This window comes from Oncorhynchus gorbuscha, linkage group LG06 (assembly GCF_021184085.1).
Source record: "Oncorhynchus gorbuscha isolate QuinsamMale2020 ecotype Even-year linkage group LG06, OgorEven_v1.0, whole genome shotgun sequence".
NCBI classification, from domain to species: Eukaryota; Metazoa; Chordata; class Actinopteri; order Salmoniformes; family Salmonidae; genus Oncorhynchus; species Oncorhynchus gorbuscha.
This window is the reverse complement of record NC_060178.1, coordinates 49,763,047-49,790,979: the sequence shown is the minus strand read 5'-3', so window position 1 is coordinate 49,790,979 and position 27,933 is coordinate 49,763,047. Positions and strand designations below refer to the sequence as shown.

The following is a 27,933-nucleotide window of genomic DNA, read 5'->3' as shown; positions in this document are numbered from 1 at the left end:
TCCTCTCTCTCCACTCTCTCCTCTGTCGCTTTCTCTCTCTAAAACTCTGAACTTTTCTCTTTTTCTTTACTGAATCCTCTATCACTCTTTTCCTTTCTGTCTCTCCTTCTGGCTCAGCTGGTCTTTTCCGTGTGGCTGAAGAATGTTTGTCTGCCCCCCCCCCCCCCGGCACAAATAAGGGAGTAATTAAAATGAGAGAACTGTCTGTTCTCTCCCTCTCCTCCCACTTTCACTTGCTCACTGCCCCTCTGTCCCTTTTCACTCACTCTCTCCTGTACATTTCATCTCTCTGACTATTAACTCTGTTGTAAGGCAGCAGTGTGTTCTCTGGTTAAACTTCTGTGGTCGTGAGTGAAGTCATTTAGGAACTGGAACAGAACACAGAGACAAACCGTGTCCCATTCCTATGCTACACTGCACTCCACTCCTCATTGGAAAATAGTTATTTGTTCGCTACTGACTTGGTGTGACACTGCTTGAGTACGCATTTTATAGAGGGAGGGATAGAGGGAGAGAGAGAGTGTGAGGGAGGGAGAGAGAGAGTATTCCCTCTGTCTAGATAGAGTAGGGCTCCCTCCCCTTCCACTCACTGACCACTCTGCATTGTCTTCTACAGAGCCTCTGCAATCTGTTTCTCCCAATGCATTCATAAAGGTCAGGGGTCGCATATTTACTTTTATGGCCATGGAGGGGGTCCAGCTAAGGGTACTATGAATAATGAATACAAATGAAGAGTAAAATAACATGGCTATAAATAGGGAGTACTAGTATCGAGTCGATGTGCAGGGGTACAAGGTCTTTGAGGTAGATATGTACTGTACATATACAGTAGGTCAGGTTAAACTGACTAGCAGCAGCGTATGTGGTGTGTGTGTGTGTGTGTGTGCGCGCAGAGAGAACAGTCTGTGGCTTGGGTGGTTGGAGTCTTTGACAATTTGTTGGTCTTTCCTCTTGACACCGCATGGTATAGAGGTCGTGGATGGCAGGGAGATCAGTCCCAGTGATGTACTGGGCTGTACATACTACCCTCTGTAGAGCCTTGCGGTCGGACACCAAGCAGTTGCCATACCAGGCGGTGATGCAGCCAGTCAAGATGCTCTCGATGGTGCAGCTGTTTAACTTTTTTACTCTTTTCAGCCTGTTGAGGGGGAAGAGGCGTTGTTGTGCCATCTTCACGATTGTGTTGATGTGTTTGGATGTGATAGATCCTTAGTGAAGGAACTTCAACATTTCGAACCGCTCCACTACAGCCCCATTGATGTGAATTGCTCAGCCCTCTGTTTCCCGTGGTCCAAGATCAGCTCCTTTTGTCTTACCGACATTGAGGGAGAGGTTGTTGTCCTGGTACCACAATGCCAGGTCTCTGACCTCCTCCCTGTATGATGTCTAATTGTCGTCGGCGATCAGGCCCACCACCGCTGTGCTGTCGGCAAACTTAATGATGTTGTTGGAGTCATGCGTGGCCACTGAACTGTAGTTTTTTTGTATATGGGCATCCTGCCAACAGAAGTCACTTCATCTCTGTACAGTGGGTTAATTATATCATGATTTACAGTATCAGCTGGACTGGCTTCTGTCAATGGGATAGAATGAGAATGATCTCTTTATTCCTCCATTACCTCTGGTTTGTCCCAAACTAAAACATCCTCAACAGGACAATGAATACCATCTCACAAAACTCCTATCTACAGTCACATTTTTGTAATTTAGCAGAAACTCTTAACCAGACTTACAGGAACAATAAGGGCACATCAACAGATTGACTCCCAGAGCCGACTATGTGAACAAACCAGCAACCTTTTGTGTACTAACCCAACGCTCTTAAACGCTAGGCTACCAGAGCCCTACAGGTTAGTGACCCTAGACAAATCCCTCATGCCCATCATTCGGTATTACAACCATGTGCACATCAGCAGTGGAGAGGCCAGGTTCAGAGGGCAAAGTGGGGGCAAAATAATGAAAGTATGATGTGCACATGTATAATGGATTATGAGTACCACTTAAGGATTCCACCCTGCCTCTGAACTCTGTCCAGCATTAATCACAACTCAAAGGTTTGGGTTTACACTGGGTGTTCTTTACAACCAAGCGGGAACATCTTTCTCTCTTCTCTCTCTCACTCACACATAGTTTAAATGTACCTAGTGATGTTCTGCTCATATCCCACTGTCCCTTGCCATGCCTCATGTAAGAGACAACTGGACAACTTTTCACTGGGGAAGAGAGAAGATGTCTGATCAGATATAATAACACACACACACACACACACACACACACACACACACACACACACACACACACACACACACACACACACACACACACACACACACACACACATTAATTGTTTTATTCGCTGTCTCTTACCATAGGGCGTTGGAGGAGAAACAGGAAATGCTGGTGTGGGTGGGACGATGTCACAGCTCTCCATCACTGGAGTCTGTCCTTCATAGTCCTCCATCCTGTAGAGACGGCCACGCTGTAAACACACACACATGCCGGGCAGACTAGTGATCTGCGTGTGACTGTTCTTGCTATTCATGCTGCCCTGCCATGAGAATAGGTGTGAGAGTTGCATCCCAAATGGCACCGTATTCCCATTATAGTGCACTACTTTTCCCAGGGACTGTAGAGGGCTCTGGTTAAAATAGCGCACTTTATATGGAGTAGGGTGCCATTTGGGCACAAACCAGGAATCTCAGCGATTCAGACAAAACAGCCTGACCACCACAGTTCTTCTGCTTCACACCAACACAAACATGAACTACTGTCGTTTGAATGGAAGTCAACATAGTGTCACATTCATCATATGAAGGAGACCAAGGTGCAGCATTCTTCTTGATTTAAGAATGAACACTGAATAAATGAACTAAATAACAAACAAACCGTGAAGCTAATATGAGTAGTGCAGACAGGCAACTAAACATAGAACAAGAACCCACAACCACAAAATGGGGAATGGCTATCTAAATATGATCCCCAATCAGAGACAACGATAAACAGCTGCCTCTGATTGGGAACCATATCAGGCCACCATAGACATACATATTACCTAGACCTACAAAACCCCTAGACATACAAAACCCTAGACAATACCAAAACTAGCATGCCCATCCTCGTTACACCCTGACCTAACCAAAAAATATAAAGAAAACAGAGATATCAAAGGTCAGAGCGTGACACATAGATTAACCATGGACATAGCCAGGTGTTTTTACTAACCGCGTGATCATGACCAAGGAAAAGAACTCCTAGCATACCCATGACTATTGCGTATTATGGTGTATAGCAGGTGTGTAACCAGTAGGGGGTGGTGTGTTTAACTGGGAGGTGGGTAAGTTGAGGTGTTGTGTGTGTATACCTGAGAGGGAAGAAGGTTGGGCCTGAAGATCAGAGAGTTCTGGAACGTCTGGGCTCCGCTCCAACCCGGACTATGGAACCCTGGGTAATCTGTGACATCACTGGCCTGTCTATGCTTCCAGCCTGAAGACAGAAAGATAGAGACAGAGACACAGAGAGACACAGAGAGAATAGATCATGTGTGTTTTTGCTTGCAGCCTTTTTATGAACATTCCAGGGTTTTTCTTAAATTTGTACCATTTTCTACATTGTAGAATAATAGTGAAGACATCTAAACTATGAAATAACACATGGAATCATGCAGTAACCAAAGAAGTGTTAAACAAATCAAATATATATATTTGAGATTTGAGATTCTTTAAAGTAGCCACCCTTAGCCTTGATGATAGCTTTGCACACTCTTGGCATTCTCTCAACCAGCTTCATGAGGTAGTCACCCACAATGCTTTTCAATTAACAGGTGTGTCTTGTTAAAAGTTAATTTGTGGAATTTCTTTCCTTCTTAACGCGTTTGAGCCAATCAGTTGTGTTGTGACAAGGTAAGGTTTACAGAAGATAGACCTATTTGGTAAAATGCCAAGTCCATATTATGTCAAGAACAGCTCAAATAAGCAAAGAGAAGCGACAGTCCATTATTACTTTAAAAGACATGAAGGTCAGTCAATACGGAACATTTCTAAAACCTTGAAAGTTTCTTCAAGTGCAGTCGCAGAAACCATCAAGCGCTATGATGAAACTGGCTCTCGTGAGGACCGCCACAGTAAAGGAAAACCCTGAGTTACCTCTGCTGCAGAAGACAAGTTCATTAGTCACCAGCCTTAGAAATTACATCCAAAATAAATGCTTCACAGAGTTCAAGTAACAGACATATCTCAACATCAACTGTTCAGAGGAGACTGCATGAATCAGGCCTTCATGGTCCAATTGCTGTAAAGAAAGAACTACTAAAGGACACCAATAAGAGAAATAGACTTGATTGGGCCAAGAAACAAGAAACAAGCAATGACCCGTGGAAATGGGTCCGTTGGTCTGATGAGTCCAAATTTGAGATTTTTGGTTCCAACCTCCATATAAGTGAACAGATGATCTCTCCATGTGTGGTTCCCACCGTGAAGCATGGAGGAGGAGGTGTGATGGTGTGGGGGTGCTTTGCTGGTGACACTGTCAGTGATTTATTTAGAATTCAAGGCACACTTAACCTGTATTCTGCAGCGATATGGTTTGGTCCCATCTGGTTTCTGATTAGTGGGACTAACAATTATTGTTCAACAGGACAATGACCCAACACACCTCCAGGCGGTGTAAGGGCTATTTGACCAAGAAGGAGAGTGATGGATTGCTGCATCAGATAACCTGGCCTCCACAATCACCCAATCTCAACCCAATTGAGATGGTTTGGGATGAGTTGGACCGCAGAGTAAAAGGAAAAGCAGCCAACAAGTGCTAAGCATATGTGGCAACTCTTTCAAGACTTTTGGAAAACCATTCCAGGTGAAGCTGGTTGAGAGAATGCCAAGAGTGTGCAAAAAGCTGTCATCAAGGCAAAGGGTGGCTGCTTTGAAAATTCTAAAATCAAAAATAGATTTGTATTTGTTTAACACTTTTTTGGTTTCTACATGATTCCATATGTTTAATTTAATCGTTTTGATGTCTTCACTATTATTCTACAATGTATAATACAAATATGAATGAGTAGATGTGTCCAAACCTTTGACTGGTAAATGTTTTATTATTTCCCCCTCTCTGATTGGACTGAATTAATGGACAACAACACTTAGGCTTCTACTTCAGGCTTATACATACTATATACATTTTATTTACAGTATATTTTACATTAGTTATATTGTTTTTTGTTAGCTTTAGTCCCCCATATATTTTTTAAATTGTGTTGTGATTTTTCACAAAAGTTTAAAAAATATATATTCTCATAGTTTCTACAGATTGTAAATTAAAGATTTTTCTTTGCTAACAGTATTATTATGTTATTGATCGATTGACTTTGACATTCCAAATCACCCAGCAGTGCTATTTGCAGAGTTATCTCCAAGTAAATGTTACAATTCTTCAACCCGAACCTGCGACCAAAAACAAAGTACACGATGATCTAGTGATCTAATGTAAATCCAATGATTCCGTCCCTTAGAAGAAAACATCTGCAGAGCTGGGATGGATGTATCCCCCATATATATGACATTATATTTGTTTTAATCATTTTGTATAATAATTTAAATGTAAAACAATCCAGCGTCATTTTGTGTTTCAGTTCATAAACCATGTGCCATAGAATTGGTACAACGTAAATCTCTCCCAACTATTTTGCAACCTGCATGGCACAGCTGTCATATCATTTAAAAGAAACAAGTTGTTAGGTGTAGACAGGGTCATAAGCAACTTGGTAAACTAGTATATGACTAAAGAGTTAATCATTTTGTATAAGGTGAAGGCAGGGCCATAAGCATCTTGGTAAACTAGTATATGACTAAAGAGTTAATCATTTTGTATAAGGTGTAGACAGGGCCATAAGCATCTTGGTAAACTAGTATATGACTAAAGAGTTAATCATTTTGTATAAGGTGTAGACAGGGCCATAAGCATCTTGGTAAACTAGTATATGACTAAAGAGTTAATCATTTTGTATAAGGTGTAGACAGGGCCATAAGCATCTTGGTAAACTAGTATATGACTAAAGAGTTAATCATTTTGTATAAGGTGTAGACAGGGCCATAAGCATCTTGGTAAACTAGTATATGACTAAAGAGGTAATCATTTTGTATAAGGTGTAGACAGGGCCATAAGCATCTTGGTAAACTAGTATATGACTAAAGAGTTAATCATTTTGTATAAGGTGTAGACAGGGCCATAAGCATCTTGGTAAACTAGTATATGACTAAAGAGTTCATCATTTTGTATAAGGTGTAGACAGGGCCATAAGCATCTTGGTAAACTAGTATATGACTAAAGAGTTAATCATTTTGTATAAGGTGTAGACAGGGCCATAAGCATCTTGGTAAACTAGTATATGACTAAAGAGTTAATCATTTTGTATAAGGTGTAGACAGGGCCATAAGCATCTTGGTAAACTAGTATATGACTAAAGAGTTAATCATTTTGTATAAGGTGTAGACAGGGCCATAAGCATCTTGGTAAACTAGTATATGACTAAAGAGTTAATCATTTTGTATAAGGTGTAGACAGGGCCACAAGCATCTTGGTAAACTAGTATATGACTAAAGAGTTAATCATTTTGTATAAGGTGTAGACAGGGCCATAAGCATCTTGGTAAACTAGTATATGACTAAAGAGTTAATCATTTTGTATAAGGTGTAGACAGGGCCATAAGCATCTTGGTAAACTAGTATATGACTAAAGAGTTAATCATTTTGTATAAGGTGTAGACAGGGCCATAAGCATCTTGGTAAACTAGTATATGACTAAAGAGTTAATCATTTTGTATAAGGTGTAGACAGGGCCATAAGCATCTTGGTAAACTAGTATATGACTAAAGAGTTAATCATTTTGTATAAGGTGTAGACAGGGCCATAAGCATCTTGGTAAACTAGTATATGACTAAAGAGGTAATCATTTTGTATAAGGTGTAGACAGGGCCATAAGCATCTTGGTAAACTAGTATATGACTAAAGAGTTAATCATTTTGTATAAGGTGTAGACAGGGCCATAAGCATCTTGGTAAACTAGTATATGACTAAAGAGTTAGTCAGGGTGAATTTTCCACCAACAGACAGGTATTCTGTCTTTCCATGGTATCAAGATGTTATCTATTTTTGCTAACTTTCTATTCAAATGTATTGTAGTGAGAATGTATTTCTTTAGGATCTAAATAGCTAGTTTGTCCACTTCACCGTCAGACCTTCTTATTGGTAATGTACATGGTAATGTAAAAGTTGTATTTCTTTGTGATCCATTAAGTAATGTAGTACACTTACAGATTTGGATGAAATTATCCTTAATTAATATCATCACCCCTTTTGAGTTTCTTGGCCCGTTGGAGTAGATATTATATTCCTTATCTTTTAGCCAGGTAAATAATGATCGTGCTTTTTTAAATGATCTACAAAGCCATTACAATTACAACTGGCTATACACTATGCAAGCTAGAGAAAAGAAGCAGATCAACAGCCAAAAGCATTTCCAATGCCCACACCTTGATTATGCTGTATGTAGTTATAAAAACAATATATATATATATATCATGTAGAAAATAATTGCTTAATCTTAGTTTGTTTCCACAATTAACTAATAGTATGTGTAATAATGTAGGACCTTCCTATGAAGGATTATTACCAATAACTAGGAATGACATTACAAAAATTACATTTTCGGCAAGCAATTATTATTTTGTCAAACAATTATTGTGAATCATCCTACCCTGTTCCTAACATCATTACCCCATAGCAACATATGTGGGATACATATGCACACTCTCTCCACCCCTCCCCCACAAACAACCACAAGCTCAGATGTTCAACAGTTGTTCCAATCCCGAGCCCAACTCAAGAGGAGACTTGATGTGTGAATGCGTATACAGTTGTAGCTGTTTGAGAAGGCAAATTGAGCAAGAATTGAGAGATTTGATTAACCAATGTCTAGTCCTAGCTTATGGAACTCGGACACACCCCTTTCCTCCGACAAACACTCACATTGGTCCCCCGTTGTGACCATTTTTCCAATCACCCCAGTGCAGTCAGACCACTCTATGACTTTGTGACGCCAGGGCCACAATAATTTGCCCCCTCTCTATTTGTCCGAGGGGGACCTCATCCCCAAGGGTTACTGCAGCTTCTGTAGTGTTGCCAGCACTGCCACTGGGTGGGAGTACTCCACCAGAATCCCCACCGGCGTGGTACGAGGTCATCAAGGTTCTCATCAGTGGCTTTGAGCGATATTATGCTCACCCATCTGGGGGCTTTGGCTTTATAGGACCAACCCTGCCAGGCAGGCCCAGACACTTGAGTGGGCGGTGCTGCTTTAGTGGGTCTCGACCGTGTTAATCGTGTTAATCTTATAGGCTACTTGCAGTAGGCCATTAAAACAGATGAGGACTCCTTCTTAGTGTGTGGGTGTCTAGGATCTAGGATTGGGGATCGTTCTATCATGCTAGGACGATAAATATGTCATCTATATTTGGAATTTATTTTAAAATGTATATCGCATATCTATAGAAAATGTAAAACTCTCTCTCTGTCACAACTCCTGCCCGCAGACACAAATGTCCCTTTTCACTCATTTAACTCATCACACCAGAACCAACACAACTTCCAGCCCCAACACCAGCACCAACCCTGGACAACACCTGCACCGACCAACAACAACTGTCACCTTCATCCAGCATCTGCCAGCTCAGACTCCACCCCTTCCCCTCCCCCAACACAAAGAAACATTGTGGACTGAGTGACTGATGGATGGATTCTCCTGATTCTATTGTGTTTGATTGATTGACCCTTTGGTTTGCCTAATTTTAATTGATGGTTCATTGTTTGAATGATTTATTATTTAGAATTTTCAATTAATGATGACTGAATTTGGACTTATTTGACCTTTTTACCTGTAATGTCATGCAGATGAATGAGGACCCAAAAGCGACTTGGCGAAAACAGAGTCTTTAATCCAGTAAAGTAATTCTACAAACATAAGACATAATTCCACTCGTAATGACGAGAACAGACTGGAGACTCGATCAAGAACTGCAGGTTGCCTCGGGAAGGCACTTGAACGTAGCAGACTCAGACACCTGCTCTCCACGCAGCATCTGAGGGAAACACGACACGACAGGGCGATACACAGACACAGCACGGTGAACAATAGACAAGGATCCGACAGGACAGGAACGGAAAACAAGGGAAGAAATAGGGACTCTAATCAGGGGAAAAGATAAGGAACAGGTGTGGGAAGACTAAATGATTGATTAGGGGAATAGGAACAGCTGGGAGCAGGAACGGAACGATAGAGAGAAGAGAGAGAGGAAGGGAGAGAGAAAAAGGGGAACGAACCTAAAAAGACCAGCAGGGGGAAAACGAACAGAAGGAAAAGCAAAATGACAAGATGATATAAGACAAAACATGACAGTACCCCCCCACTCACCGAGCGCCTCCTGGCGCTCTCGAGGAGGAACACTGGCGGCAACGGAGGAAATCATAGATCACAAACGGTCCAGCACGTCCCGAGAAAGAACCCAACTCCTCTCCTCAGGACCGTAACGAAAAACGATAAAAAGGGAAACTAGGGTACTACTCTAAAAAAAAAAAAAAAAAAATAAAAAAAAATGAGACACGGGTAGAGAACTGAAAGCTTTAGAGCAAACAGGACCAAACAGGCCAGGAGAGTAACAACTAGGGACAGACTGAGACACAGCAAGGGCAGGAACAAGAACAGGAGAGATGCGATGGCAGGGAACAGACTGAGACCCAGCAAGACCAGGAGCAGAAGCAGAAAAAAAATTACCAGACTTCTTCTGCGCGCAGTCTGAACACGCAGCCACGAAACGGCGCGTGTCACGCTCCTGAGTAGGCCACCAAAACCGCTGGCGAATAGAAGCAAGCGTACCCCGAACACCGGGATGGCCAGCTAACTTGGCAGAGTGAGCCCACTGAAGAACAGCCAGACGAGTAGAAACAGGAACGAAAAGAAGGTTACTAGGACAAGCGCGCGGCGACGCAGTGTGCGTGAGTGCTTGCTTAACCTGTCTCTCAATTCCCCAGACAGTCAACCCGACAACACGCCCAACAGGAAGGATCCCCTCGGGATCGGTAGAAGCCACAGAAGAACTAAAGAGACGGGATAAAGCATGAGGCTTGGTGTTCTTAGTACCCGGGCAATAAGAAATAACGAACTCGAAATGAGCGAAAAACAACGCCCAACGAGCATGACGCGCATTCAGTCGTTTGGCATAACGGATGTACTCAAAATTATTTTGGTCAGTCCAAACGACAAAAGGAACGGTCGCCCCCTCCAACCACTGTCGCCATTTGCCTAGGGCTAAACGGATGGCGAGCAGTTCGCGGTTAGCCACATCATAGTTACGTTCCGACGGTGACAGGCGATGAGAAAAATACGCACAAGGGTGGACCCCATCGTCAGTATCGGAGCGCTGGGACAGAATGGCTCCCACGCCCACCCCCGACGCGTCAACCTCAACAATAAACGGTTTAGTGACGTCAGGTGCAACAAGGATAGGAGCGGATGCAAAACGCTTCTTGAAGAGAACAGGACAACAATCATACGACCGGTGAGGAGGAAGGGAGTTGGTTCTGGACCGACTGAAGACCGTGCGCAGACCATGATACTCCTCCGGCACTCCTGTCAAATCACCAGGTTCCTCCTGAGAAGAGGGGACAGAACAAACAGGAGAAATAGCAGACATTAAACACTTCACATGACAAGAAACGTTCCAGGAAAGGATAGAATTACTAGACCAATCAAAAGAAGGATTATGACACACTAGCCAGGGATGACCCAAAACAACAGGTGTAAAAGGTGAACAAAAAAATCAAAAAAGAAATGGTCTCACTATGGTTACCAGATACAGTGAGGGTTAAAGGTAGTGTTTCATATAATATACTGGGGAGAGGACTACCATCCAAGGCAAACATGACCGTGGGCTCCCCTAACTGTCTGAGAGGAATGTCATGTTCCCGCGCCCAGGCTTCGTCCATAAAACAGCCCTCTGCCCCAGAGTCTATTAATGCACTGCAGGAAGCTGCCGATCCGGTCCAGCGTAGATGGACCGGTAAGGTAGTACATGTACTTGACGGAGAGGACCGTCTAGTAGCGCTTATCAGTCGCCCTCCGCTTACTGATGAGCTCTGGCCTTTAACTGGACATGAAATGACAAAATGACCAGCGGAACCGCAATAGAGACAGAGGCGGTTGGTGATTCTCCGTTCCCTCTCCTTAGTCGAGATGCGAATACCCCCCAGCTGCATGGGCTCAACACCTGAGTCAGTGGGGAGAGACGGTAGTGTCGGAGAGAGGGGAGACACAGTTAACGCGAGCTCTCTTCTATGAGCTCGGTGACGAAGATCTACCCGTCGTTCAATGCGAATAGCGAGTTCAATCAAAGAATCCACGCTGGATGGAACCTCCCGAGAGAGAATCTCATCCTTAACCTTAGCGTGGAGTCCCTCCAGAAAACGAGCGAGCAACGCCTGCTCGTTCCAGTTACTGGAGGCAGCAAGAGTGCGAAACTCTATAGAGTAATCCGTTATGGATCGATTACCTTGACATAGGGAAGACAGGGACCAGGAAGCTTCTCTCCCAAAAACTGAGCGATCAAAAACCCTTATCATCTCCTCTTTAAAGTTCAGATAATTGTTAGTACACTCAGCGCTTGCCTCCCAGATAGCTGTGCCCCACTGCCGAGCCCGACCAGTAAGGAGTGATATGACGTAGGCAATCCGAGCTCTCTCTCTTGAGTATGTGTTGGGTTGGAGAGAGAACACTATGTCACACTGGGTGAGAAAGGAGCGGCACTCAGTGGGCTGCCCCGAATAACATGGTGGGTTATTAACCCTAGGTTCCGGAGGCTCGGAAGAACCGGAAGTAGCTGGTGACACGAGACGAAGACTCTGATACTGTCCTGAGAGGTCGGAGACCTGAGCGGCCAGGGTCTCAACGGCATGCCGAGCAGCAGACAATTCCTGCTCGTGTCTGCCGAGCATCGCTCCCTGGAACTCGAGAGTAGAGTAGAGAGAATCCATAGTCGCTGGGTCCATTCTTGGTCGGATCCTTCTGTCATGCAGATGAATGAGGACCCAAAAGCGACTTGGCGAAAACAGAGTCTTTAATCCAGTAAAGTAATTCTACAAACATAAGACATAATTCCACTCGTAATGACGAGAACAGACTGGAGACTCGATCAAGAACTGCAGGTTGCCTCGGGAAGGCACTTGAACGTAGCAGACTCAGACACCTGCTCTCCACGCAGCATCTGAGGGAAACACGACACGACAGGGCGATACACAGACACAGCACGGTGAACAATAGACAAGGATCCGACAGGACAGGAACGGAAAACAAGGGAAGAAATAGGGACTCTAATCAGGGGAAAAGATAAGAAACAGGTGTGGGAAGACTAAATGATTGATTAGGGGAATAGGAACAGCTGGGAGCAGGAACGGAACGATAGAGAGAAGAGAGAGAGGAAGGGAGAGAGAAAAAGGGGAACGAACCTAAAAAGACCAGCAGGGGGAAAACGAACAGAAGGAAAAGCAAAATGACAAGATGATATAAGACAAAACATGACATGTAAAGATTTTTGGAAACCACAAACGACAATACATTACAAGTCTCATAAGGTCTTATTTTGATGCCTAGCTTTACCCTAATACAGGTGCCAGAAAAAGGCCTGCGAAGTAGGATTGCAAAATTCAGGTACCTAAGGCAGGAGAGAGAGAAACACACACACAGTTCACATCTAGTTAATTGTCATTACACCAGTTTGTTTGTCACATTATGCCCTTGTCCTGATACATACAGTACAGTTCCAACTGCAGCGAATACAGCTGTTTTCTTAGGCACTGCTACATATAATCCGAGCTGTGAAGACATTTCTTCCAGTCACTTCAAAAGATTAGTTTAAGTCAGTTACTGTACCTATGAGAACCTGGTTTTACAGTGCTTATATAAAAGTTCCAATTACTGGTTTAAGTCAAACTTTTACACCCACTCAGAAAACATAGAGGACAAAGGCGAATAAAGCATGTCTGTGTTGGAAGTAGTGAACTCTGCTACGAGAACATACCCAAACCAAACTATGATTAACTCAACTACCTGCGGTTCAGCTCTCTGTCAAAAACAGCTGAAAGCTGGCACAGCTTTATTTTCTTTAGCCTGGCCTCTGGCATCATGTCAGAATCCTCATGCCAGACAGACAGACAGTCAGAGGACTGTTGTAACAGTATGTTTCTGAGGGATTCCAATGTAAAAATGTACTGTAACTGAAGAGCTGTAGTGTAACTGAAGAGCTGTACTGTAACTGAAGAGCTGTAGTGTAACTGAAGAGCTGTAGTGTAACTGAATAGCTGTAGTGTAACTGAAGAGCTGTAGTGTAACTGAAGAGCTGTACTGTAACTGAAGCGCTGTAGTGTAACTGAAGAGCTGTACTGTAACTGAAGAGTTGTACTGTCACTGAAGAGCTGTAGTGTAACTGAAGAGCTGTAGTGTAACTGAAGAGCTGTACTGTAACTGAAGAGCTGTACTGTAACTGAAGAGCTGTAGTGTAACTGAAGAGCTGTACTGTAACTGAAGAGCTGTACTGTAACTGAAGAGCTGTAGTGTAACTGAAGAGCTGTACTGTAACTGAAGAGATGTAGTGTAACTGAAGAGCTGTACTGTAACTGAAGAGCTGTACTGTAACTGAAGAGCTGTACTGTCAGGGTTTGGTAGTAACTTGATTACAGATACTTTTGAAAAACTAGATGAACACTTCTAGGATTTCTTATAAATAAAAAAAAGGATGTTTGAGAAAAAAATGTGGGGACACAATTCTGTTTCTCTCAATGACATTCAAATCAGCATTGAAAACAGTTGCAAGTTTAAGTTTGTTCCACCTGAGCGAGTCTGAACACAAGTCAGAGACCACTACGATGACACACCAAATGCGTTGGCTGGATAGGTTTTTGTAGGAAACAGTCCAAGCTATGTCTTCCAACGGTGTGACTGTTATCGGCATCCAAAGATTATACATCCAACTTGAATAAACACTTGGAGGACAACAGCAGTGGTGTCTAAGGGCGATACGGATATCACTTAATATTAATATCTATATAGCGCGTTTATGTGAACATGATTTCTATTTCTCTCTTTATTGATGGGAATCGCCAATAAGGAAGCATTTTGTTTAAAAAAGGTATAATCTTTGTAAATTATATCATAAATAGGACTGGTGGAGTTATGTCACACATGCAGCTAACAAAAATATATGGAAATGTCTGCTCTACCTGTTATGCTGGTGAATGAGGACCCAAAAGCGACTTAACGGAAACAGAGTCTTTATTCACGTCTTAAACAAAAGCGATAATCCTAATGCAAAAACAGAAAAACTGAAATCCACTCGTCAGTAGAGAGGACTGACTGGAGACGCGACCACAGACTGCAGGTCGCTTCGGGAAGGCACCGGCCGTAGCAGACATTGACACCTGCTCACACGCAGCATCTGAAGAAGGCAAAACACGACAGGGCGGAACAAGGACACAGAACAGCGAACATCAAGCAAGGATCCGACAAGGACAGAAGCGGAAAACAGAGGGAGAAATAGGAACTCTAATCAGAGGGCAAAATAGGGGACAGGTGTGAAAAGAGTAAATGAGGTAGTTAGGAGAATGAGGAACAGCTGGGAGCAGGAACGGAACAATAGAGAGAGAGAGCGAGAGAGGGAGAGAGGGAGGGGGAGAGAGGGATAGAAAGAGGGAAAGAACCTAATAAGACCAGCAGAGGGAAACGAATAGAAGGGAAGCACAGAGACAACCAATGACAAAACATGACACTACCCAAAATTAGAAACAACTAATTGCAGCATTAACATAAAAATGGAAGAGGCAAGTAGAAGAGGGGAAAAGTAAGGAACTAGTCTGTCGGCCTTGCATTAAAGACCAAAATTCATAAAGAAATTTGTGATGAATAAAAAAATATACCAGTTTCATTTAAAACTTCTTAGGGCTGCAGTCCCGTTAATGGGATGATATGACAACAGCCAGTGAAAGTGCAGGGCGCCAAATTCAAACAGAAATCTCATATTTAAAATTCCTCAAACATACATGTATCTTATACCGTTTTAAAGGTAATCTTGTTGTTAATCCCACCACAGTGTCCGATTTCAAATATGTTTTACAGCGAAAGCACCACAAACGATTATGTTAGGTCACCACCAAGTCACAGAAAAACACAGCCATTTTTCCAGCCAAAGTGAGGAGTCACAAAAAGAACAAATAGAGATAAAATTAATCACTAACCTTTGATGATCTTCATCAGTTGACACTCATAGCACTTCATGTTACACAATATATGTATGTTTTGTTTGATAAAGTTCATATTTTTATAAAGAAATTAGAGTTTACATTGGCGCGTTATGTTTAGTAGTTCCAAAACATCCAGTGATTTTGTATAGCCATATCGATTCAACAGAAATACTCATCATAAATGTAGATGATACTACAAGTTATACACATGGAATTATAGATATATCTCTCCTTAATGCAACCGCTGTGTCAGATTTCAAAAGAACTTTACGGAAAAAGCAACCCATGCAATAATCTGGGACGGCGCTCAGAAATATAACCAAATTAGCTGTCAACAGAAACCAGAAATCACATTATAAATATTCCCTTACCTTTGATGAGCTTCATCAGAATGCACTCCCAGGAATCGCAGTTCCACAATAAATGCTTGATTTGTTCAATAATGTCAGTTATTTATGTCCAAGTAGCTACTTTTGTTAGCGTTAGGTACACATATCCAAACGCTTGTGCATTACTTCGGACAAAAACGTCAAGAAGTTATATTACAGGCCGAAGAAACATTTCAAACTAAGTATAGAATCAATCATTAGGATGTTTTTCTCATAAATCTTCAATAAAGTTCCAACCGGAGAATTCCTTTGTGTCTAGAGGAGCAACGGAACGCAGGGCGATATCATGTGGAATGCGCGTAACCAGGAAATGGCTCTTTGCCAGTAACCTGACTCATTCAGCTCTTATTCAGTCCCACAACACAGTAGAAGCCTCATTCAAGTTTCTAAAGACGGTTGACATCTAGTGGAAGCCCTAGGAAGTGCAACTTCATTCATATCCCAATGTGAATTCAATAGGGCCTGGGGTGAAAATATACTAACCTCAGATTTTTCACTTGCTGTTCTGATTTCTTCTCAGGTGTTTGCCTGCCATATGAGTTCTGTACTTATACTCACAGACATCATTCAAACAGTTTTAGAAACTTCAGAGTGTTTTATATCCAATACTAATAACACTATGCATATATTAGCAACTGAGACTGAGGAGCAGGCCGTTTACTCTGTGCACCTCTGGGCACCTTTCATCCAAGCTACTCAATACTGCCACTGCAGCCATAAGAAGTTTAATAAGGACCAACAAATTGACAGATGTGCCATATACAATACCAGTCCAAAGTTTGGACACACCTACTCATTCCAGGGTTTTTCTTAATTTGTACTTTTTTATACATTGAAGAATAATAGTGAAGACATCAAAACAATGAAATAACACATATGGAATCATGTAGTAAATATTATTATATTTGAGATTCTTCAAAGTAACCACCCTTTGCCTTGATGACAGCTTTGCACACTCTTGGCATTCTCTCAACCTGCTTCATGAGGTAGTCACCCACAATGCTTTTCAATTAACAGGTGTGTCTTGTTAAAAGTTAATTTGTGGAATTTCTTTCCTTCTTAATCAGTTTGAGCCAATCAGTTGTGACAAGGTAGGGGTGGTATACAGAAGATAGCCACCCTTTGACTTGATGATAGCTTTGCACACTCTTGGCATTCTCTCAACCAGCTTCATGAGGAATGATTTTCCAACAGTCTTGAAGGAGTTCCCACATATGCTGAGCACTTGTTGGCTTGTTTTCCTTCATTCTACGGTCTAACTCATCCCAAACCATCTCAATTTGGGCGAGGTCTAGTGATTGAAGAGGCCAGGTTGTCTAATAAAGCACTCCATCTCTCTCCTTGGTCAATAATCTTTTACACAGCCTGGAGGTGTGTTGGGTCATTGTCCTGTTGAAAAACAAATGATAGTCCCACTAAGAACAAACCAGATGGGATGGAGTGTCGTTGTAGAATGCTGAGGTAGCCATGCTGGTTAAGTGCGCCTTGAACACTAAATAAATCACAGACAGTGTCACCAGCAAAGCACCCTAACACCATCACACCTCCTCCTCCATGCTTCACGGTGGGAACCACACATGCAGAGATCATCAGTTTACCTACTCTGCGTCTCAGAAAGACGGCGGTTGGAACCAAAAATCTCTCATTTGGACTCATCAGACCAAAGGACAGATTTCCACTGGTCTAATGTCCATCGCTCGTGTTTCTTGGACCAAGCAAGTCTCTTCTTATTATTGGTGTCCTTTAGTGGTGGTTTATTTTCAGCAATTGGACCATGAAGGCCTACCAGATGAGCTAAATGGCTTTTATCCTCGCTTCGAGGCGAGCAACAATGAAGCACGAGAGCACCAGATGTTCTGGACGACTGTGTGCCCATAGCCAATTTGAGCAAGACTTTTAAACATTTACAAAGCCGCGGGGCCAGACGAATTACCAGGATGTATACGCACTGACATTTTCAACCTCTCCCTGACGGAGTCTGTAATTCCTACATGTTTCAAACAGACAACCATATTCCCTGTGCCCAAGAAAGTGAAGGTAACCTGCCTAAATGATTACCACCCCGAAGCCCTCCATCGGTAGCCATAAAATGCTTTGAAAGGTTGGTCATGGCTCACATCAACACCATAATGCAGGAAACCCTAGACACACTCCAACTCGCATACCGCCCCAACAGATCCACAGGTGATGCAATCTCAGTCGCGCTCCACACTGCCCTTTCCCACCTGGAGAAAAGGAATTCCTACATGAGAATTTTGTTAATTGATTACAGCTCAGCATTCAACACCATAGTTCCCACAATGCTCATCACTAAGCTAAGGACCCTGGGACTACACACCTCCCTCTGCAACTGGATCCTGGACTTCCTGATGGGCTGCCCCCAGGTGGTGAGGGTAGGCAACTACACATCTGCCATGCTAATCCTCAACACTGGGGCCCCTCAGGGGTGCGTGTTTAGTCCCCTGTTTACTCAGGACTGCGTGGCAAAGCATGACTCAACACCATCATTACGTTTGCTGACGACACAACAGTGGTAGGCCTGATCACCGACAATGATGAGACTATAGTGAAGAGGTCAGAAACCTGCCAGGACAACAACGTCTCCCTCGATGTGATCAAGACAAAGAAGGTGATTGTGAACTATAGGAAAAGACAGGCTAAACAGGCCCCAATTAACATCGATGGGCTGAAGTGGAGTGGTTTGAGGGTTTCAAGTTCCTTGGTGTCCACATCACCAATAGTCAAAACACACCAAGACAGTCGTGAAGAGTGCACAACAAAACCTTTTCTCCCTTAGGAGACAAAGGATTTGGGATGGGTCCCGAGATCCTCAAAATATTCTACAGCTGCACCATAAAGAGCATCCTGCCCGGATGCATCCCAGTCTGGTATGGCAACTGCTCAGCATTTGACCGTAAGGTGCTACAGAGGGTAGTGCGTACGGCCCAGTACATCTCTGGGGCCAAGCTTCCTGACATCCAAGGCCTATATACTAGGAGAGGTCAGAGGAAGGCCCAAAAATAGGTCAAAGACTACATCCAGTCACCCAAGACTGTTCTATCTGCTACCACATGGCAAGCTGTACCAGAACGCCCAGTCTAGGACCAGAAGGCCCCTTAATAGCTTCTGCCCCCAAGCCATAAGACTACTGAACAATTAATCCATCCGGACTATTTACATTGACACCCCCTTTGTTTTTACACTGCTGCTACTCGCTGTTTATTACCCATGTATAGTCACTTTACAAAGTGGTAGCCCCTGTATATACAGTAGACTCATTATTGTTATGTATTTTTCAGGTGTTACTTTTTTATTTGATTTATTTAGTAAATATTTTCTTAACTCTATTTCTTGAACTGCATTGTTAGTTAAGGGCTTTAAGTAAACATTTCACGGTAAGGTCTACACCTAAAATTTGATTTGATTAGAATTTGATTCAAATAATCTGCTCTCAACAATTGATGTTGAGAAATGTCTGTTACTTGAACTCTGTGAAGCGTTTATTTGGGAAGCCATTTCTTTGATTCAGAAATACACCGGTTTCAACTCGCCCAACATGCCTACAAAGTATCTCATAAGTTACCTGTAAACTTGGTCCAAACATTTCAAACCCCGTTCCTAACCCAAATGTATGTATCCTAAAACATAAATAATCTATAATATTTAAGACGGGAAATACTGTGCGCAATACCAGATGAAAACAAAGTGAAGCACGTTCCATGTCCCGCACCAAAACATTAGAGTGCACCTAGAGTGACACATGGAAATAACAGGGCTACTTCTTAATTTCTCAAAGGAAAAACATATGAAAGCTGGTGGTTCCTTTTAACATGAGTCTTCAATATTCACAAGTAAGAAGTTTTAGGTTGTAGTTATTATAGGAATTATAGGACTATTTCTCTCTACACCATTTGTATTTCATTAACCTTTGACTATTGGATGTTCTTATAGGCACTTTAGTATTGCCAGTGTAACAGTATAGTATAGCCACTCCTCGCTCCTACCTGCGCTCGAACCAGGAACACAACGACAACAGCCACCCTCGAAGCAGCGTTACCCATGTAGAGCAAGGTGAACAACCACTCCAAGTCTCAGAGCAAGTGACGTTTGAAACGCTATTAGCGCGCTCCCAGGTAACTAATCTCTATTCTCGGGAGTTGATAGGCTCTAAGTCATAAACAGCTGCTGGCAAATGCACGAAAGTGCTGTTTGAAGGAATGCTACGAACCTGCTGGTGCCTACCATCGCTCAGTCAGACTGCTCTATCAAATCATAGACCTAGTTATAACATGATAACACACAGAAATACAAGCCTTAGGTCATTAATATGGTCGAATCCGGAAACCATCATCTCGAAAACAAGACGTTTATTCTTTCAGTGAAATACGGAACCTTGCCGTATTTTATCTAATGGGTGGCATCCATAAATCTAAATATTCCTGTTACATTGCACAACCTTTAATGTTATGTCATAATTACGTAAAATTCTGGCAAATTAGGCAGCCCAAACTGTTGCATATACACTGACTCTGCGTGCAATGAACGCAAGAGAAGTGACACAATTTCACCTGGTTAATATTGCCTGCTAACCTGGATTTATTTTAGCTAAATATGCAGGTTTAAAAATATATGCTTCTGTGTATTGATTTTAAGAAAGGCATTGATGTTTATGGTTAGGTACACATTGGAGGAACGATACGCACCGCATCGATTATATGCAACGCAGGACACGCAAGATAAATTAGTAATATCATCAACCAATGTGAGGTTAACTAGTGATTATGATTGATTGATTGATTATTTTTTATGAGAAGTTTAATGCTAGCTAGCAATTTACCTTGGCTTACTGTATTCGCGTAACAGGCAGTCTCCTCGTGGAGTGCAATGTAATCAGGTGGTTAGAGCATTGGACTAGTTAACGGTAAGATTGCAAGATTGAATCCCCCGAGCTGACAAGGTAAAAATCTGTCATTCTGGCCCTGAACGAGGCAGTTAACCCACTGTTCCTAGGCCATCATTGAAAGTAAGAACTGACTTGTTAAATAAAGATTAAATAAAGGTGGAAACAAAAAATAAAAAGTAAATTGGCCAAATCGGTGTCCAAAAATACTGATTACCGATTGTTATGAAAACTTGAAATCGGCCCTAATTAATCGGCCATTCCGATTAATCGGTCGACCTCTCGTGAAAATACATCCCCCTAGCCCAAAGTGGTTTAAGAAAAACCCTGGAATGAGTGTCCAATCTTTTGACTGGTACTGTGTATAAATGCCCAAACTGTGCATGAACTGTAGCCAACTCGGCCATCTGGCCGCAGCCTGCACAGCCATCATCTGTAAGAGCTGTAAAGACAACCTTCCCACTTTGGACTGCACCCAGTAACCGGTGCAGGAACGGCAGCCACTTCTTCAGAACCTGCCCCAGTTCCCACACAGGCAGGGTAAGAGCCAAAAAACCCAACCCCACTAACCCCCACCCCATCCACCAGACAACAGCAATGAAGAAGCCAGAACCAGAACTTTCCACATTCAACGCCCAACCCACCACCCAAAATGTCCCAGAAACAGCCCCCACCATCACCCAAGTCATCCCAGAAACCATGACCCTGACATTACCATCAGAACAGAAATACACACTCCAGATGGCTGTTCATGGTTGCCTCCCCACTAGGGAATTCATCCATAGACGGCAGAGGATACAACCACAACTGTCGCCTCCATCCAGCAATTGCCAGCCCAGACCCCACACCTCCCCCAGCCCAGACCCCACCCCTCCCCCAACCCAGACCCCACCCCTCCCCCAGCCCAGACCCCACCCCTCCCCTCCCCCAGCCCAGACCCCACCCCTCCCCCAGCCCAGCCCAGACCCCACCCCTCCCCCAGCCCAGACCCCACCCCTCCCCCAGCCCAGACCCCACCCCTCCCCCAACCCAGACCCCACCCCTCCCCCAACACAGACCCCACCCCTCCCCCAACCCAGACCCCACCCCTCCCCCAACACACAGACTGACAGTGGATTGACTGACAGATTGACTGACAGACTAATTATTCGGATTATTTTTTGATTGCTTTTATTTGATTTATTTTTTCATTAGATGACCATTTGGTTATTTGTTTGAATTGTTGATTCTTTAGAATTGTTTATTGACGATGGATTGAATGATTGATTCTCTTTTTAACCGATTGAATGTTTTACCTGTAAGAATTTAGGAAAAAAACTAATAAAATCACCTTCTAATATGCATTTTTAAGATGAATATTGAAATATCATAACTGTAACAGAGGGACAGAGCCTTTCCCTGTGATTCTATTGTGATTCTACTGTATCTCAAATTAGACAAACAGACGTTCAATTTGAAGTCATTGCTAGCTCATCAGTGTGATGTTGTTTGAATGAGAAGGATGGAACCCCGCTCTGGTTAACATGGTCTCACCTGATTGGCTGGCGTTGGCGTGGGTTGTCGTTTGGCTTATCCCATTGGTGTGGAGGGGGGGCGGAGCGGGACAGGGGGGGGGGGACGGGATGTCGGTTGGGGACAGGTATGAAGGTGGGGTCCAGGTCAAGGATTAACCGGTTGAGCCGCTCGATGGACTCATCCATGTCTGTTACTAACGAGGCAAGCTCCTCCTGCCCATAGGGTTCCCCTGAGGGTAGGGGTGTGTGTGTGGTGTGTGTGGCATATGTGGTGTGTGTGGAATGTTTGTCGCTGTCCATCTGCACAGGCGACCTCTCAACCCCCACCCCACCCTCCATTCGTCTCTGCACCGCCTCTCTTCTGCTGGTCCCCGTATTGGGCATGTCTGGAACTGACAGGGTGTCTGGACCAATCAGAGGAGGTGTATCCACAGGGCTGTCCCACCCCTGGTCTGTTTGCTCCTCCCCCTCTGGGGCGTCGACTGCCTGCTGCTGCTGCACCCATGATTGGGTGGTGTAGGTGGAGGGGGTGGAGTATCCACTTCCACTCTGGACCAATTGCTGAGCTTCAGGCAGGCTCTCAGAGGACAATGAGCCGATGCTAGCCAAGCTATGCCTGTCCAAGGCAGGGCTAGCCTCAGGGATAAACTTGTCATCATCCAGGATGTCTGTCTCCCTCTCGCTGGGCAAGGCCTCCTCATTGACAGGCTGCCCTAAGCCTTCCTTGTCCCCGTCCATCTTCCCCTCTCCATTACTGGAGGCTGGGAGCTTTGTCATGTCTTCCAGAGGAGGCTGAGCCTTCTCCAGGCCAACCCCATATAGAAGCCTCCTTTGCTGGGTACGTTCGTCCTCACTGGACCTTCTCCCAGGGCTCACTGCAGTAATAACCCCTGTCCACTGGGAGGCAATAGAGAAGCCTGAATCACTACCGGCTGACAGGGCAAGGTCACTGGGAATAGGGCCGCTGGTTGCCTGGGGAAACATATCACCTCCTTTGTTACTACTCCTCTTCCTCACTCTGGCGTAGAGGCTGCCATTGGCAGGGCCAGGGCTATGAGGCAGAGCTGAGGAAGAGGCAGAGAAGATGTGTAAAACAGGCAGCGGTAACTCAGACACACCGACACAAAAAGTATGACAACCTAGAACCCTCAACCTCTTTTAATCATCCTTCGACACTCAAACAGAGGCCTGGTGCACTGGACACACACACACAGTGCCAAGTGTAGGTCCAAAAGGCTTCTTAACAGCTTCTACCACCAGGTCTTGAATTGCCCCCACCTTTTTTATGCTCTTCTTACTCACTGTTTATTATCTATGCATAGCCACTTTACCCCTACCTACATGTACATGTGCATGTTACCTGAATTACCTCAATTAACCTCTGTCTGTAGACTCGGTACTTGTACCCCCTGTGTATAGCCTTGTTATTGTTATTACATTCTCGATCTCAGTTGAACCTCCCCTCCCCTTTGCCCTCAGAACAGCCTCAATTCATCGGGGCATGGACTCTACAAGGTGTGGAAAAAGTTCCACAGGGATGCTGGCCCATGTTGACTCCAAATGCTTCCCACAGTTGTGTCAAGTTGGCTGGATGTTCTTTGGGTGGTGGACCATTCTTGGTACACACGGGAAACTGTTGAGCGTTAAAAACCCAGCAGTGGTGGAGTTCTTGACACAAACCGGTGTGCCTGGCACCTACTACCATACCCCGTTGAAAGGCACTTACATCATTTGTCTTGCCCCTTCACCCTCTGAATGGCACTCATACACAATCCATGTCTCAATTGTCTCAAGGCTTAAAAATCCTTCTTTATTAACGTGTCTCCTCCCCTTCATCTACACTGATTGAAGTGGATTTAACAGGTGATGTCAATAAGGGATCTTTCACCTGGATTCACCTAGAAGGTCTGTATCATGGAAAGAGTGTCCTTAATGTTTTGTGCAGTCAGTGTAGTTTCAGCAGAGAGGAAGAGGCTAAGCAAGAGGGTTCACTCGCCAAAATCTGTCCATTATTAGCCCAATGTTTTTCTATGGGAATAATATGCAGACCTAAATTTGTCGCCTGCCTTCCCATCTTTGGGACAGAGACTACCGTTGTTAGGGCAGAGACATGAGCATCTCATCATTATAGCGGATCTTTGGATTCAGCCTCTTGCACATAGGAAAGGAAAGTGCACAGTGCACTGTTAGGATGCCCTAATGTAAATTGAAATTTCAGCAAAATTATATAATTACTCCTGTCTAAACAAAATAATAAAAATTATTCACCAGGGAGCATAACTTAGCCACAAAGGATCATTAGATATAAATAATATATATATATATATATATATATATATATATATATATATATATAGCTGTGGATTCTTTCAAATTATGCAATGGGTAGTTCTAATCCTGGATGCTGATTGGTTAAAACTGCATTTGAGCCAGTTTCTATTCCACAAGATACCACCAAATCTATGACGTTCAAATGCCTAATTGCTCTCTTCCATCTGACTCCTCACACCATTGTCTCATCAGCTCAGCCAGGTAATTTATATACTAGATCTACTCTGTAAAAAGGTTTTAGACATTATCTCCCATTTCTTTTAGACTAGCATTTGGTTTTCCATAAGGGAGATTTTGAATAACCTTACTGTCTCCGAGATTTGAAACATTGTTTCAGTAGTGAAATCCGATCTCCAGCTGTCCTGTGGTTTAAAAAAAATGTGTTGAGAGTCGGGATTAGAGAGTCAGGCTGTCAGCTTTTCTCAGCCAGTCGAAATAATGAATCAGTATCATTTTTATGGATATATACAAAAAATGTCAATAGAAAACACGAAATTGCAACTAGTTTGCTGTCATATCAGCTTCAGTTTGAAGTGATTGTGTTAGCTGTGTAGTTGACTATCTCTTCTGAACAGTGGCCTAGCGAGAGAGCAAATGTTATATGCCAGGCGAAATCGCACATCATTAGCTCATTGTTATGGATGTGTGCCCAAAAAATCACTAGAAAACATATTAAACAAATGCAAATGCGGCAACTTTGCTGTCATTCTGGCTGCACAGTTTGAAGTCATTCCTTTATTTAACCAGGTAGGCTAGTTGAGAACAAATGGATGGCACTGTGATAGACTGCATCCAATTTGCTGAGTAGAGTGTTGCAGGATATTCTGTAAATGACATCGCCAAAATCAAGGATCGGTAGGATGCTCAGTTTTACGAGGGTATGTTTGGCAGCATGAGTGAAGGATGCTTTGTTGTGAAATAGGAGGCCGATTCTAGATTTCATTTTGGATTAGAGATGCTTAATGTGAGTCTGGAAGAAGAGTTTACAGTCTAACCAGGCACCTAGGTATTTGTAGTTGTCCACATAAGTCAGAACCATCCAGAGTGTTGATGCTGGATGGGAGGGCAGGTGTGGGCAGCAATTGGTTGAAGAGCATGCGTTTAGTTTTACTTGCATTGAAGAGCAGTTGGAGGCCACGGAAGGAGAGTTGTATGGCATTGAAGCTCGTCTGGAGGTTAGTTAACACAGTCTCCAAAGAAGGGTCAGAGGTATACAGAATGGTGTCGTCTGCATAGAGGTGCATCAGAGAATCAACAGCAGCAAGAGCGACATCATTGATGTATACAGAGAAGAGAGTCAACCCGAGAATTTAACCCTGTGGCACCCCCATAGAGACTGCCAGAGGTCCAGATAACAGGCCCTCTGATTTGACACACTGAACTCTATCAGAGAAGTAGTTGGCAGTCATTTGAGAAACCAAGGCCATTTAGTCTGCCGATAAGAATGTGGTGATTGACAGAGTCAAAAGTCTTGGCCAGGTCGATGAACAAGACTGCACAGTAATGTCTCTTATCGATGGCGGTTATGATATAATTTAGGACCTTGGGCATGGCTGAGGTGCACCCTTGACCAGCTCTGAAACCAGATTGCATAGTGGAGAATGTACGGTGGGATTCGAAACGGTCGGTAATCTGTTTGTTAACTTGGCTATCGAAGGCCTCAGAAAGGCAGGGTAGGATAGATATAGGTCTGTAGCAGTTTGAGTCTAGAGTGTCTCCCCCTTTGAAGAAGGGGATGATTGCGGCAGCTTTCCAATCTTTGGGAATCTCAGATGATACGAAAGAGATGTTGAACAGGCTAGTAATAGGGGTTGCAACCATTTCGGCAGATAATTTTTAGAAAGAGAGGGTCCAGATTGTATAGCACGGCTGATTTGTAGGGGTTCAGATTTTTCAGCTCTTTCAGAACATCAGCTATCTGGATTTGGGTGAAATAGAAATGGGGGAGGCTGGGGCGAGTTGCTGTGGGGAGTGCCGGGTAGTTGACCGGGGTAGGGGTAGGGATAGCCAGGTGGAAAGCATGGCCAGACGTGGAAGAATGCTTATTGAAATTCTCAATTATAGTGGATTAATCGGTGGTGACAGTGTTTCCTAGCCTCAGTGCAGTGGGCAGCTGGGAGGAGGTGCTCTTATTCTCCATTAACTTTGCAGTGTCCCAGAACTTTTTTGAGTTTGTGCTACAGGATGCAAATGTCTGTTTGAAAAAGCTAGCCTTAGCTTTCCTAACTGCCTGTGTATATTGGTTCCTAACTTCCCTGAAAAGTTGCATATCACGGGGCCAAATTCGATGCTAACGGCCCGCCTCCTCAAGTTTCTTTTTTGTGAAGAAGAAGGATGGAGGTCTGCGCCCGTGCATTGATTATAGAGGTCTCAATCAAATCACGGTGAGGTACAGTTACCCCGCTACCTCTTATCTCCACGTTAATTGAGTCAATGCATGGGGTACGTTTCTTCACTAAACTGGATCTCAGGAGTGCGTACAATCTGGTACGCATTCGAGAGGGAGACGAATGGAAGACGGCATTTAGTACCACCTCAGGGCATTATGAGTACCTCGTCATGCCGTACGGGTTGATGAATGCTCCCTCAGTCTTCCAATCCTTTGTAGACAAGATTTTCAGGGACCTGCACGGGCAGGGTGTAGTGGTGTATATCGATGACATTCTGATATACTCCGCTACACGCACCGAGCATGTGTCCCTGGTGCGCAGGGTGCTTGGTCGACTGTTGGAGCATGACCTGTACGTCAAGGCTGAGAAATGCCTGTTCTTTCAACAGTCCGCCTCCTTCCTAGGGTATCACATTTCCACATCAGGGGTGGAGATGGAAAGTGACCGCATTTCAGCTGTGTATAATTGGCCGACTCCCACCACGGTAAAGGAGGAGCAGCGATTTTTAGGGTTTGCCAATTACTACCGGAGATTTATCCTGGGTTTTGGTCAGGTGGCTGCTCCCATTACCTCACTGCTGAAGGGACGTACGTCTGCAGTGGTCGGTTGAGGCGGACAGGGCTTTTGGGCAGCTGAGAGCTCTGTTTACCTCGGCTCCGGTGGTGGCCCATCCGGATCCCTCTTTGGCATTCATAGTGGAGGTGGACACATCAGAGGCTGGGATTGGAGCCGTGATCTCTCAACGCTTGGGCACGCCACCGAAGCTCCGCCCCTGTGCTTTCTTCTCGAAGAAGCTCAGCCCGGCGGAGTGGAACTATGATGTGGGGGACCGGGAGCTGTTGCCTGTGGTTAAGGCTTTGAAGGCATGGAGACATTGGCTTGAGGGGGCTAAACACCCTTTCATCATCTGGACTGACCACCGCAACCTGGAGTACATCCGGGCAGCTAGGAGACTGAATCCTCATCAGGCAAGGTGGGCCATTTTCTTTACCCGTTTTGTGTTTATCCTGTCCTACAGACCAGGTTCCTATAATGTTAAGGCAGACGCACTGTCCCAGCTGTATGACACAGAGGTGC

The 27,933-nt window shown here is 43.9% G+C and overlaps 1 protein-coding gene across 1 annotated transcript in view; it reads right to left on the bottom strand.

The window, feature by feature from the left end:
• LOC124038697 (tensin-3-like) overlaps window positions 1–23,301 on the bottom strand; it is a 52,480-nt gene extending 29,179 nt beyond the window's left edge. The window contains exons 1-6 of the mRNA XM_046354782.1: window positions 23,289–23,301; window positions 22,155–23,199; window positions 4,143–4,147; window positions 3,362–3,483; window positions 2,368–2,479; window positions 2,142–2,213 (exon numbers count right to left, since the gene is read on the bottom strand). Coding sequence (XP_046210738.1) covers window positions 2,142–2,213; window positions 2,368–2,479; window positions 3,362–3,483; window positions 4,143–4,147; window positions 22,155–23,199; window positions 23,289–23,301 — 1,369 coding nt within the window. The remainder of the gene's footprint in view (window positions 1–2,141; window positions 2,214–2,367; window positions 2,480–3,361; window positions 3,484–4,142; window positions 4,148–22,154; window positions 23,200–23,288) is intronic.
• Between the last annotated feature and the right edge of the window lie 4,632 nt (window positions 23,302–27,933).